The sequence below is a fragment of the Pelobates fuscus genome, chromosome 8 (genome assembly GCF_036172605.1).
Source record: "Pelobates fuscus isolate aPelFus1 chromosome 8, aPelFus1.pri, whole genome shotgun sequence".
NCBI lineage: Eukaryota > Metazoa > Chordata > Amphibia > Anura > Pelobatidae > Pelobates > Pelobates fuscus.
The window spans coordinates 41,864,966-41,878,847 of record NC_086324.1 but is presented as its reverse complement, the minus strand read 5'-3'; the positions used below and the strand labels follow the sequence as shown (position 1 = coordinate 41,878,847).

Below are 13,882 nucleotides of genomic sequence, written 5' to 3'. Positions count from 1 at the left end.
AGAATGTTTGTTTTAACTATCTGAGAACCAGAGGTGAGCAATAAATATATTTCTCATTTTACACTTAAATAAAAAGATACTTTGTGCTTAATTTTTTTTGCCTTATCTATCCTATTTAGTGTATTTTTATTCTAATAAATTGCACAGCTGAAAGAATATTAATGGTTTTATTAAATATGATGTTATGTTAAATTTCTAAATAAATATATTTTTTTTATTTTCCTTTACAATGATATTTTGCACTGCTGTATTCTTTATATTAGGCTAATTAGTGACATCACAGCAAAAAACTAAACAATAAAAAAACATATGGTATTTTATAAATGTAGGACATCCTTTTATTTATCTTTTAAATATTTTATTTAGCAATGTGGGAAAATTTGCATTTATAATAATGCATGTCTATTTAAATGTATTTTTTATTTAAAAAAAAACAAACATAAAAAACCTCCAAACTTTAGGAACCAACATTTTTAGGAGTTTCAGCTCTCTAAATTGAGGAGGTCTGCCGAGCTCTAGTCTAGAAGAATTTAAGCTAGTATAATAAAAAATATCATAACTGACTCTCTTTTTTCTATGGTAACAGGAAAATCCTTAAAACTTCTCCTGGTTTGGCACTTTTTCTAATGAGTTTGTCATAACCATCTGCCAATGTCTCTTGTTTGAGTGAGATAAAAATTACTGTACACAATAAGTGCATACTAAAATGTCTGATAACTGAAACCAGCCATTTGGTGATGCATATAATTAGAATCTTGGAAGGAACATGCACATTCATCATTGTGAGATGCTACTTATGAGCGGGATTAGATTCTCAGCAGATAGATGCGCAAGAGAAATTACTGCTTACAATCACTGATAGTATGGCTCAACCTTTAATCAAGGTGGAAATGTGGTAGAACTAGCACATGGGCATGTTGGAACTCAGTCCACACCTTTCTATGCTGGCGAGCTACTAAAGAAAAAAAATAGTTTTTTCAATAAAGAGAATAATTCCATAATAACAGCAAGGTGAAAATATCCTAAAATTATGCATTTGTTAAATCTCAGCTTATCTGTGTGCAACTAAGAAAATTAAGCCAGTAGCTTTACGCATCTTCCTGTGAAACGCGTTGCCAATATCTGCCTTCGTTCATCAATCTACTTATAAATAACCATAGTGCAACCATGTACAAAGATAAATACTGAGAAAGTATTAACACAGTGGAGTTTCACAGTAACAAGAAACCTGGGTATTCATTTTAAATTGAGTGTACCTTATTTTAAATTGCTTTTATCCTCCATTAGATGCTTTTACTATACAAGACCTGTTTGGAGTTATAAAGATATCCTATAAACATAGATTGGTATCTTGAAGTGCTTAAGTGGCCATGAAGTAAACCCTTGGCATGTTTAATAAGATGCATAACGAGAATTGCAGAAGATGGTATGTAACATCTCTGGAAATTCAAGCCTGGACAAGGGCAAAAGCCTAATCCCTTCAAACCATGGCAAGGGGCACACTGCATCACAAGGAAACAAATTTAACGGGACACCTCATTTAAAATAAATATTTCATTTAGGACAGCTATGATACAGCACAACACACTCTCCACCAATAGTAGATGTATCCTTTAAGTTTGTAGCTTTCTATTGGCAATGTTTGGCCAAATTTTGGCTACCTTAGATAAGGAAGTCTATAAACATTGTCAGCTGGAATTAACTGACTTGACGATGAAGGCAGTTGGTAGAATATTTTAAGTAATTTGTATACAGAACTTTTAAAAAGTTTTAAAAAAGTTTAAAAACAAAGACATTTCGTTACTAAAAATGTTTCTGAAATGTGTCTACTGTTTTATACAACAGTACAAGTATGTGTTTGGTGCTCACCCGTTTTTTTGTTTTTATTTAAACAGAGAAATAAAATTGTTCCTACGACTATTTAGAAAGGTCGTTGACAACCATAACTGAGAATCCAACTTTACAATATAAAGGACTTAATATATATTAATTCTCGGTAAGTGTTTTCACTCCAGACTATGCTATAGTCTAATCTGTACTATTGATCTTATTTTTGTATTTGTAAAAAGTAGTTTGTCAATTTTTAAAATACTTTTCTAAATTTTGATTAACTTATAGTATTAAAATTCTTGTTGTCTCCTTCATTTTGTTTTAACGGTATGGCATATCGAGACATTTAAAGCTTTACTGAACCAATGATTAAACCCTGTATCTGTGATGCTGAGACGTGATTTTTGTTATAAAACTTTTTGAGGTCACGGAACATTGGTCAAAACAGTGCAAGTTGCATTTTTTTTAGCACACAGGATACCATACCTCATATCTGATTTACAAAACGTGCTACGATCAGTTATATTTAGTACTTGGGTTTATGATACAATTATGATACAATTATAATTGGCCATTTAGCAATGGACTAAAAAAAAATACAAGATACATTAAAAAATGACAAATACCTAAACAATAACAATTATTATTCTAGCTCATTCTGTTACTGTGTAATTTCCAGTATGTGAAACAGGCATGATATTTATAGTGTTCGGTAACCAAACTGCACCCATCATAGGTAAGTGGCACTACAGACCCTCATAAAGGGTTAACACTCCTATCTGCTGGCTTTTTGGGAATTTGTTGAAATACTAAAATATTGAATATAGGAAATATACAAAATGCAACACAGGACCTATAATTAATAAAAAATAAAATAAACAGTTTAAATAAAAATAAAAAAACAAAGCAAGTTAAACTAAACTCAAAACATATTCCCTACATGGTTGCTATTGTAGTCTGCACCAACAAAATAACCAAACAAGATGTGCTTCTCCAAATATCTGACTTTTCATGCTCGGCGTGGTTCTAGTCGATGGGACAGCTGAGATAACGTTCTCTGGTTGTCAATCACATTGAACTGCCGCACATAATTCCGTACGTCTTGGTGATTTTTGTTAGCGAGCGAAGCATCGGGACCTAGACATGAAGAGATTTATTGCATTTTTTTATTTATTGGATCTTGTAGAGCGCCTCTGCTTCATGGCGATTCACACCATAAAGCAGACAATAACTATGATTTATAAAGTACCATAAAGCCCTGGAAATATTTCAGCAACACATTTATTTTTAAAAAATGACACCTTTAAAGTGTGAAAAAAACAGTAAAGACTACACATCGGATCTTCAAAATAATTCTTCATTCAATCATGTAATTATTGGATAAATTATCTTTAACTGTATTTTGTGAAACAGCCTGCACCTCACATTAGATACCATCATCATGAAGAATGCCTTGATTTTCTGGCTAAAGAGCTGGAATTGAATCAAACAGTCATTCCAATTATGCACAAATATTATTAATATTATTATTATTATATATATAGAACCAACAAATAAGGAATACAGCACAACTTTCAATATGGTACAATCAAACGACAGGATGCACAGAATTTGCATAAAAATCACTAAGAAATAGTAGAAAAAATATAAAACCACTTAAAATATACTCTTTATTAACCTTAACTATAATAGGCAAAAGCGCTGCTAGCCCTGTAATTATTATAGATGAGATTTATGAGCAAGAACAATATTTAACTTAGAAAGACAATACCCACATGTAACTATATCTTTAAAAATCAGTTGTATTTAAAAGGCTAACCCCAAAATGTAGCTGAAGCATTGAATATATGTATATATATATAATATTATTAAGCATACCGACCACTACATTCTCACCCTTCAAAAAACGAACCAAATCCAACCATCCATCCACGATCCCACTATTTCGCACTAAAAATAACTGAAGCCCATTTAATCATCGATTCATATCGGACTACAGTTAACAGCTACCCAACTAATTCACCTCTGTTCTTACTTCAAGGCTACCCGCTTATACCTCCAAATTCATATTTCATATAACAACTCTACTCTTGAGAGTGGACTACAACCCAGTACCCGTTTCCTTTCCATTCAGGATAGGGGCAGCACCTGCAGCCTCTAGTGTAGACACCTTAGTGCATGTCATCAAGATATTGGGGAGATGGAAATCCTTAATCTATAACACATACATCCCCCAACCTGAGAAAGAACTTAGGAAGCTTTTAAGTTTAGCTTTGAAGAATCTTGTATTATAATTATGTGTAATAAAGTGTGTTTCTTTGTACCCCATTTTTGCCCTTTTTTATTTACAGGCCGAGCTGTACGTCAGTTTCGGCAAACCACTACCGTCTTGTTCCATCATAAATGTTATGACAGCTTTTATGTTACCGACCACAAGCCTGTATTTGTGGGAGGAGCTAGCGTTTCCTATATATCCCCACTCTTCCATCTTACCTGTGCCGTACCTTTCAGGTCATCCCACCCACCTCGCCTCAAGAGTATAGTGATATCGTGATAGAATGACCATAAACATAGGCAAACTAAAATGAGCCTACGCTTTTTTTTATTTTGTTAGCATTAATATTTTGTTCAGAGTTATAATATATTTTTTATATTCGATTTTCAATTTTATCAAACATTTATTGGATCAAAATTACAATGCTTCATTTGATATACTTTTAGGTTCTTGTATTCTACTATTATATCCTAAACCCTTGTAGAATGTCTGGTTGATGTAATTTTAGCAATTATTTAAAATGAAAAATCATAAAATTGGATCAATCGCCATTAAATTTAATGTAACGTGCCTGCTGTTTACTTTTAGATCTTCGTCCCAGACTTACTATTAATAAACTGCTGTGTTGATTCAAACAGACAACAATGGTTCAAAATTAGAAACAATATGTGCCATAAAAATCCTCTTTGTCTTTAGATGAGATTTTTGGATACTTTTTTTTATATTGGAATATATTAGAGTATGCTATGTTGAGTAACATTTTTATGAGTTATTTTAATGCGTGCAATTTTTTTTTCTACTTTTGTCAACCATTTTAACCCAGCAAATTGTTTGCTATAATATAAATATATAAACAAATGTTAACTTTACTGCAGATTAGTAGACTGGATGATAAAATAGAAATATATTTTAAAATATGCTCTTCCATACACTGAGCTTGGGCACCTACATAGATAGATAGACATACAGACAGACGGACGATAGATGGACAGACAGGCAGACAGAGATAGGGCGAGAGTGAGAGACAGAGAGATAGATAGATAGATAGATAGATATTACGCAGCCACAAGAAAATGGAAATTAATAAAAAAATATTGTAGTAAATGTTTTAAATAAAATATACATGAAAATATTTAAAAAAAATAATCATCTATTTATGAATTAATGGTTTATTATTTTTATATACATTTTACAGACTATAATACATACTTTTATAAAGAACAAGCTACACTGTTAACTCATCTATAAATTATTGTGATGTAAGATCAATGTTATACCTCTAGGCCAGGGGTGCCCAAAAGGTATATCCCCAGATGTTGTAGAATTGAAACTCCCATGGTGCTTTGCATGCCTTTATAATGCATCATGGAATCTGTAGTTTTAAAACATCCGGGGATCTACCTTTCGGGCACCCCTGCTCTCGGCTGTATTTTACATATCTAAACCACAGGTATGAAGGCTGCTGTGATCTGCATTAATCTGTGCACTCTTACAGGGCTAAGTGATGTGTGCCAATATCTTAGCACTGCCAGATGCACTGGGTTGAGAATAGAACCTGCAATGAAAACTGTAAAACAAAAAGTAGTATACAGAGTATAATACAACATATAAACTATACATGTGCTGTCAGATTTGCCAGCACAACGCATAGATTAATGTCCTCACCATGCTGAATACTTGTGGGACGGCAATTCTATTGTTTATTGATGAATGTACTCCATAAAATAAACACCTTTGTAAATGTTTATTCTTTAAAGCATACATTTATGCTATATTAATAATAATTTATAATAACATTTTTACCCTCACCTTGGACAGATAACTGCAGAGCCCCCATAAGGTGTAATTAACACGAGGCAGCATAACATCACGAAGAATGTAGTTCACAACCCCTATCTGATATTTCCGATTTCGTCTTGTGTTATATATATATGTTATTATATGCTATTTGTCACACTGTTATTAAACTGTTACTGGTTGTAAAACGGCACATACTAGGGAGCACCATGATCAAAGAAATGGAAACTTACTGAAGGGAACACTTCGGCAGTATCTCATCGTTCTCACAGTGTTTGCGATCATTCGCTGGAAGAAAAACAATAAACGAATATCAGGATACAAAATGCTTCTCCATTTATAGGTAATTCTGTTCTAGTGAGGTCTCTCCTCCTCTTTTTCACCCTTAAAAAAAACCACCAGCATAGATCCTTCACAATTTGAAGTTATAATCCCCACAAAAGTATACACATTTTACAATAGGGGAGCGAATTACTACAACTAAAGATATTTTCTATATGTTTTCCTTTTTTTTATACTTATTTTATCTCTAATCAGCTTCACAACAAAATCATACAATTCCCCAGTAAATACCCCCTTCCCCAAAATAAAAAACAAAACACAATTCCTGTACCGACAAAGCTGGAAAGAGACAAGGGGGTCGTGACCTAACCTCTGAAACAGCTAACATTTGACATTGCAAATTGTGTAAAGTGTGTTACACATATAGTCTAGGCCATGCATAGGCAACCTTTGGCACTCCAGATGTTTTGGACTACACCTCCCATGATGCTCTGCCAGCATTAAGGGTGTAAGAGCATTATGGGGGATGTAGTCTGAAACATCTGGAGTGCCGAAGGTTGCCTATCCGTGGTCTAGGCAGTTCTTTACCCCTATGTCCAAGATATATGGATTATTTGTAAAGACATGTCATCAGAGAGCTTGACTAGGAGACACATACCCTGCATAGTGATGCTGGGCTGGGAATCATCGAATCCTTGCAGTGACCTCAGACTAGAAGCCATATACCCCACAGAGAGACCCTGGCACACATTACTTTAACTCTTAATGTGATTCCACACTACAGGTCATAACCCTATACAGTGGCATTGAGCCGGGGTCATCTAACTCTAGCAGCAATGCAACACCTGAGGCCACATATGCTGTGATCACAGACTCATGGTTATTTAACCTCTGCAGTGAATAGCTGTAGCAGTAATTGTATATTAGAAACTCTATATCTCTATGCAGTGAACTATAACTCAAACATGAAACTCGAACTCGAACTCTAATATGAAAACACATACGTTCATTTTAATAATTATGGAAATATATTAATTTTATGGTTTTTTTTTAGCTGTTCATAGTTGAGTAATTCAAATATTTTGAAATAAATTAATTATAGCCACCGATCAGTGCTAAATATGTCCATTGCACCTGTGATATGATATGTTCGTATTGACCTATTTCATTTTTAACTCTGTAATGCCGTTTTTTAAAATTTATTTTACAGTATATTTAGCAGGAAGAAACCCACAATCAAAAACTGTTATGCACTTTAAAGTTTTCGATTTCATTTAGTTCTATTTTGCTCACACAGCTAAATTTAATAACATATTATATAGCTACCAGTTACGGAATACAGCAGCTGTTCCTATCAGACATCTATTTATAAGCTCCATGTTACATGAAGTCTCGACCAGTAACCCCCCTGTGCTGTCCAGAATCTGATCATCAACATCTGAAGCTTGTGCCATGACCTCATTGTTAAAAATATCCACACACTCACTCAGGATAAATGAGGATTATTCAGTGTCATGATTGTAAACCGAGCTAAGGCCTCCTCCCCCCCTCCTCATGGAACACAAATCTTAGAGGGGCACTCTTCACATTCTAATCATTACTGCGTATTGTAGTGGTTATGGTGCTAGCAGGCTATGGGCGGATTGTCAGAGGACTCTCCTAAAACCAAAGCCGGCTTGTTGTTACTTTGTAATAAGAATGTATTTGCACAATGTAAACATGCGTGCATTGTGTGTTCTAAATATAGTATACAGAAGGATTTGTCCTTGTTGAATCAATCATGCCGCCAACCTGACACAGGCTTCCTATATCAAAATGGAAAATCTGTAGCAGTTGAGAGCAATTTGACCACACAGAAAGGGCTACCCAAATTCTTTGTAAACCAGATTTTTCTATACAATGGCATTATGTGAGCTCTGGGTAGGGGGGGAATCAACCAGATTTTGTCAAATTACTTGATAATGACATGACAAGTCTGGAAGACCTGTACCAATGATTTACTAGCACCATAACCATTTTAGATGCAGCCATTACAGTGCGTCAAGTGATTTTTTTTTAAATTAACTAATTTAGAGGGTTGTCATCCTGAGTGGTGTTGTTCCACCTTTCTTTTTTAATCCATTATATAATTAAAAACATATGTACATATTCACAAAATGAATAAAAAATATACCTTCAAATGCCCAGGCGTTATAGCTTCTGTAGTGCCCTCTGCACAGACAGTAAGTGACTAACATGAAGCTAACGTCACACTAATGGTTTGGTATATTCTAGTGAATCACATCATTATGTTATAGAAATGTATTACCTTCTAAGAAAGTTTATAAAGTTTAAAGAGCAAAAATAATATATTTATATAAATCCCATGCAGCACACTCATACTCCTCAAAAGGTCCCAAATTCAGCGGCAGAGTCCCAGTTTTGAGCCCACTCCTCTAATCCATAATTAGTATTCTGGTGTCCCACGTTTGAGTCTCCACAAAGCACAGTGCGAGACTGTTCTTAAACCGAATCAGCGTGCAATAAATTAGCTCTGGGCATTTTACCCAGAAAAAAATATTCCAGAATACCGGCTAAAAATGTATTTACCTAACAAGCAATGCTTATTGAGACAGCAGGCAATGTAAAATAATAAAAATGTCAACACCAGAAGTGTGCTACTAAATGCCTTCTGAAAACCCAATTACAATATTATTCTTTCATGCAATGCAAACAAACCTCACTCACTGTTACTTCGACTTAATGATCCAAATAGGTTAAAGATATGTTTGATGTTAAATATATCAATTAGAATTAAATTTGCATAATGAATTTACTTAACTGTGATTTAGCATTACAAATTACACATCCATGCAGATGGGATAGTGCAAATTTTAGTTCATATCGCTATACTCAACATAAGCTGTTTATTTTAATCCCACGATTGGCATATGCTATCACGGCAGCATTGGATCTGAATACATCGTTTTTCCCTTAGGAACTGGAGGAGAAAAGAAAGCCCTTTACTTCTGTCATAGGCTACCCTTCTGCTAGAGCAGTCAGTACAAAGAGAACAATACTTACCATTTTCTCAAAGTTTACCAAGTTGTCGATCAATGTTTTGTTTCCCTCGTGAGTGAAAGTCATGTCTGATAAGGAAAAAGAAACAGGCATTTTTCTGATAGAATCAAATGTAATCTTCTCTCAAGTATATTAATATGGACAGATCAGATAGAAGACTGCACAATTAGCATTTTTTTTCTTTTACCTAAAGAATTGACACAAGAAAACAAAAAACACACACAGATATTTTTGCCTCCTGCACATCCGAACTTTTCTTATGCACCTGTGTAATGCATGATGCCATATTACGAGTAGCATCTGATTTATACATCTGGTATGTGAATGGGGTAATGCTTTAAAATAAAAAAAATAATTATAGCACCTCTTCCAAGTACTGCCTGATGAGACAATAAGTGTTATTTTTCTTATTTGTAGAGAGATTAGCATGTCATCCTCTATTAAATATAGACACGTGAACTGTAGTTTGTGTGTATCAAATTTCAAAAGTTTAGAATTTAGCGACAGAAACTTTCAGACCATCTCACATCAAAACAAACAACATAAACTACTAATGACAGACAAGTACAATTGTGAGTATATGTTCATGTGTCTTGTTTAGTTACACGTACAGTGCAATATACACAGTTTAGGTTTCTAAAGATGTTGCTTCAAACAGCGAGTATTAGTGTTGAAATATACAAAAATCAAAAGGCTTGCCTTATCTCCTGTATAAAACCTAATGCTGATCAGCTAATAGGAAACACATTGCTTTATACATGTTATCTACAGGATAGAGGAAGAATTTATATCCACAAGAAAGGTAATGAGCACAAGAAAAAAAAAAGTAAAAAAAAAGTTGATTGATGCATTTTGCCTCTAGAAACCTATTAGTGATTTTCCTTTCTCGTTTAGTGTAAAAACACAGACTTTGGTTGCAACTCAATGTACTGTAATATATAAAGCAATGTCTCTCTGATGTTGTTGTGTACTGCTGTCTGTACTTAAATAACGAATTTTTATGTGAGGTAAAATGCGTAGGGTAGTTACGTGCTGTTACTTTGAAGCTCTTTTTAATTTGCATTTACCTTTTTTTCTTCTTATTAATATCATTCAGCTTTTATTGAAAAAGGAGAATGTACCACCTAACTACAAGAACAGGTACCAATACATGTTATTTACATGTTCAAAAGACAGGAACAGAAGCATGTTCAAGAATGTCAGTAACCTTAGTAAAAGAAGAAACCCGTAATCTTTGGAGCTACCAAATATGCAAAATGGCACAAAAACCACATTAGATCTCCTAAGGTCTTAATGGAGCTCATAGAACAGCTGAGAAAAGCACAGAGGAAAGAAGAAAAAAAACTGACGAAGAGGAAGGTACAATTAGAAGAGCCTGACCAGATAGAGTGAGAGAAAGTCGGCCAAGTGGAGATAAAGTGAGAATTGGTCTAAAGGAGGCCCAGACCAGGCAGAACCCCATTACCAGAAGAAATAGATCGCATCCACAGGATTAAAGAAAAGGAACCAGAGTCCAAGTTCAACCTCTCCCTCAATGGCCACCAATGTCCAGTGAAACCACATATTAATATAGCATTGGTGGTTGTTCGCAACTGGAAGTATAAACTCATTTACATCAGCTAATTTCCTCCATGTTAGAGAAGTTCTACAAATCATGCCGCCGGCCATGTTACCGGGCGCTAGGGAGCACTTACATGTCTGCTGACTAGCGTTCAGTGTAAAACGGTGTAAAACGGTGTAACACTGGTCCGGCGGCATCTACTTCAGCCTGCTCAGCCAGGCCCCCCACAAAGACTGCCATGGCCGCATACAGTGCGAGTGAGCTTCTATTTCTCGCTCCCGCCCCTTTGCCCTGTACGTGGGGACATGTGGGCGGGAGAATAGCAGGGCTGAGATGGAATGAAGGTGGCCAGACGCAGAGAAGCTGCCAGGAACACAAGGTAAGGGGGTCAATGGGATATCACAATGTGTGTTTGTGAAGAATTTGTGTTTGCGCATGTCAGTCTGTATGGGTCAGTGTGTGTCTGTATGGGTCAGTGTTTGTCTGTATGGGTCAGTGTGTGTCTGTATGGGTCAGTGTTTGTCTGTATGGGTCAGTATGTGTCTGTATAGGTAATTGTTTGTCTGTATGGGTCAGTGTGTGTCTGTAGTGTGGGTCAGTGTCTGTCTGTAGTGTGGATCAGTGTCTGTCTGCGGTATATGTCTGTGTATGTCTGTATGCATGTGTTTGTATGGGTCAGTGTGTCTGTATGAGTCAGTGTGTGTCTATATGAGTCAGGAGTCAGTGTGTGTCTACATGGGTCAGTGTGTGTCTGCATGAGTCAGTGTGTATGTGTGTGGCTGCATGGGTCAATGTGTGCAAGCGTCAATCTGCATTCGTCAGAAAAAAAAAATTCTTGTACCGGCCCTGCTCAGGAGTGACTAGTTCTTTCCCCCAGTACCAACATGCATGATCTGTAGTTGAATACATATGTGTTTACTTCTTGAGCGTATGGTATGAATGAGTGAGTAGTTTATATCCCAACTCATGATAGTGGGTGCTGATAAAAGTCTTATGGGTCAGGAGGAACACCTGTTTTGCAAAGGTCGTGTTCCCAAAGCTTTGTGTTGTAAGGTAGTAAGGGAGTGAAGGGCCATCAGAGAATGTCAAAAGAAGGCTATATAGCTGTGACACACCATGTTCTAAGGGTTGAGAATGTAAACATAGTTCTTCAATTGGGAATCCATCAAGATCTCTAGAGGGGGTAAACAAGAAGGTTATAAACTCAGATAAAAATGTGGAAGACCGGGGGGGGCGGGGCCTGACCGTGGAGCAGAGAGGACGCGTGCCTCCAGAGCTCCGGCACAGGGGACCATATTAAACGAAATAAAAAGGAAAATAAGCAGCTAAACTAAAACTAAAGGTTACCCGGTGTAGGGGCACGACGAGAGGAATACACAGATACCTGTCAAGCGACATCCCATGAGACGTACACCCGATAGCACGAAACGTCCTCCAAGCATGGCAAGCGCGGGAGAGGCGGCCGCTCTCCTGCCACCAAAAGCGGCTGGAAACATGGCCAGGAGCCCTCGTTCCCCCTCCCATGGCCCGGCGGGGGTTATCCCGGGCCACCCTCACAAGAGCCCGCGGACAAGCCGACCACACACAGAACGACCACAAGGTCTAGGCGGCACACCTAAGGCCCAAAATATGGCGGACGCTTCGCTTACCACCATTTCCTGCACCGCCGCCAGCGAAACCGAGCTCAGACTCAACAACATTTTTGAAGCATTCTGGGCCAAGCTGGAGGCACTTCAGAGACCCCCGGAACCGGCAACAACACCCGACGGCACACCAAGGGGTCGGGCACAGAAGGCCAGGGAAAGGGGCATGGAAGTTCTCCCGAACTCCCCTACCAAGGCGCCCAGGCAACGGAGAGAGGCTGAATTACAGGCTGCTGCTCGGAGACACACTAGGGGCAAACGTGGTACGGGAGCAAGAACCCGAAAGAAGGCAACGCAAGCTTGCAAACAGCAAAGGCCACACTGCCTACAAACAATGGCGATACCACAACCCCGGAGAATCTTAGCACAATATGGCCGAACGGTAAAGCCAGAAAAAGCAGCGACCCCAGAGCACTTGCAGCAGACCCACAGCGGCTCACAACTACAGCCAAAAGTACGACCTACGACCGGGACTATGACTTACCCAATGTACGAACCACACCACCCCACGGAAGACACAGCTGTTCCTGCCTGCTCTCTCGGATCACCGAAAGCGAGACACAGAGCACCATACCGGGACGTCATTGTTGCCCCGCAAGGCATCGGCTGACGGCAGCACTACTTAAGACCCTGGGGACTCTTTGTTTACTTTCTTACCGCCCATTTTAGTTTTATTTTCTACGTTTATGCCAGCCTTGCGGTCACCTGCGAACTGGATCGCTTATTAGACCATCATAGTCATCCCTGAAGCAAATCACCTGAGAATTTACTGTACTGTATAACCTACAGCTATGTTTTGAACCATAACGTTGATAATACTATGACACCCCTTCCACTCTGTGTTTATCCCTTGGCCCCCCTTTCCTGCCAGGCTCCTCTGGATCCTTAATTAAAGCGAGTACCCAAGCAGTTGTAAATAAGGCATAAGTATACCTGTTTGACCCCCTCAGGAACGCAAAGTCATGTAGTTAACATAATTGTAAACGTGACCTAACTCCTCATACACTTGTCTAGCTTAGCATGTCTAAACCAACTCGTCGATGTTATGTAGTTAGTTACTCTCATGTTTTCCTAAAAGTAAAATGTGCTGTTTAATCTGCCACACTTTAAAATACTAAAATGTTATGAAAAAGCCTGTAGCAGCTGTCGTGGCTCTACAAGCCTGTTGTTACCTCATACACAATAAAAATAAAGAATTATAAAAATGTGGAAGACCGGAAGAAGCAAGAAAAGAGGGAAGCAGCAACAGAAATAGTTGGATGTGCCCAAGGAAGGTTAACTACTTCAGTATGTGAATAACGTATTCTCAACGGAGAGCCAGAGTTTAGTTTATCCCAGAGTGGACCACTCAATGATTCTCTGTAGATGGGTCACTTTGTGGTATAGGGACATATCTGGGGGTCCCAGACCTCCCTGAATTTTAGATGTATTAAG

The 13,882-nt window shown here is 37.5% G+C and overlaps 1 protein-coding gene across 2 annotated transcripts in view; it reads right to left on the bottom strand.

Annotated features, from left to right (window-relative positions):
• Nucleotides 1-378: 378 nt before the first annotated feature.
• RAPGEF4 (Rap guanine nucleotide exchange factor 4) overlaps nt 379-13,882 on the bottom strand; it is a 226,882-nt gene continuing 213,378 nt past the window's right edge. For both annotated transcript variants that reach the window (XM_063429735.1, XM_063429737.1), the window contains exons 29-31: nt 9,248-9,312; nt 6,136-6,190; nt 379-2,967 (exon numbers count right to left, since the gene is read on the bottom strand). In XM_063429735.1, coding sequence (XP_063285805.1) covers nt 2,840-2,967; nt 6,136-6,190; nt 9,248-9,312 — 248 coding nt within the window. In that variant the 3' untranslated portion in view covers nt 379-2,839. The remainder of the gene's footprint in view (nt 2,968-6,135; nt 6,191-9,247; nt 9,313-13,882) is intronic.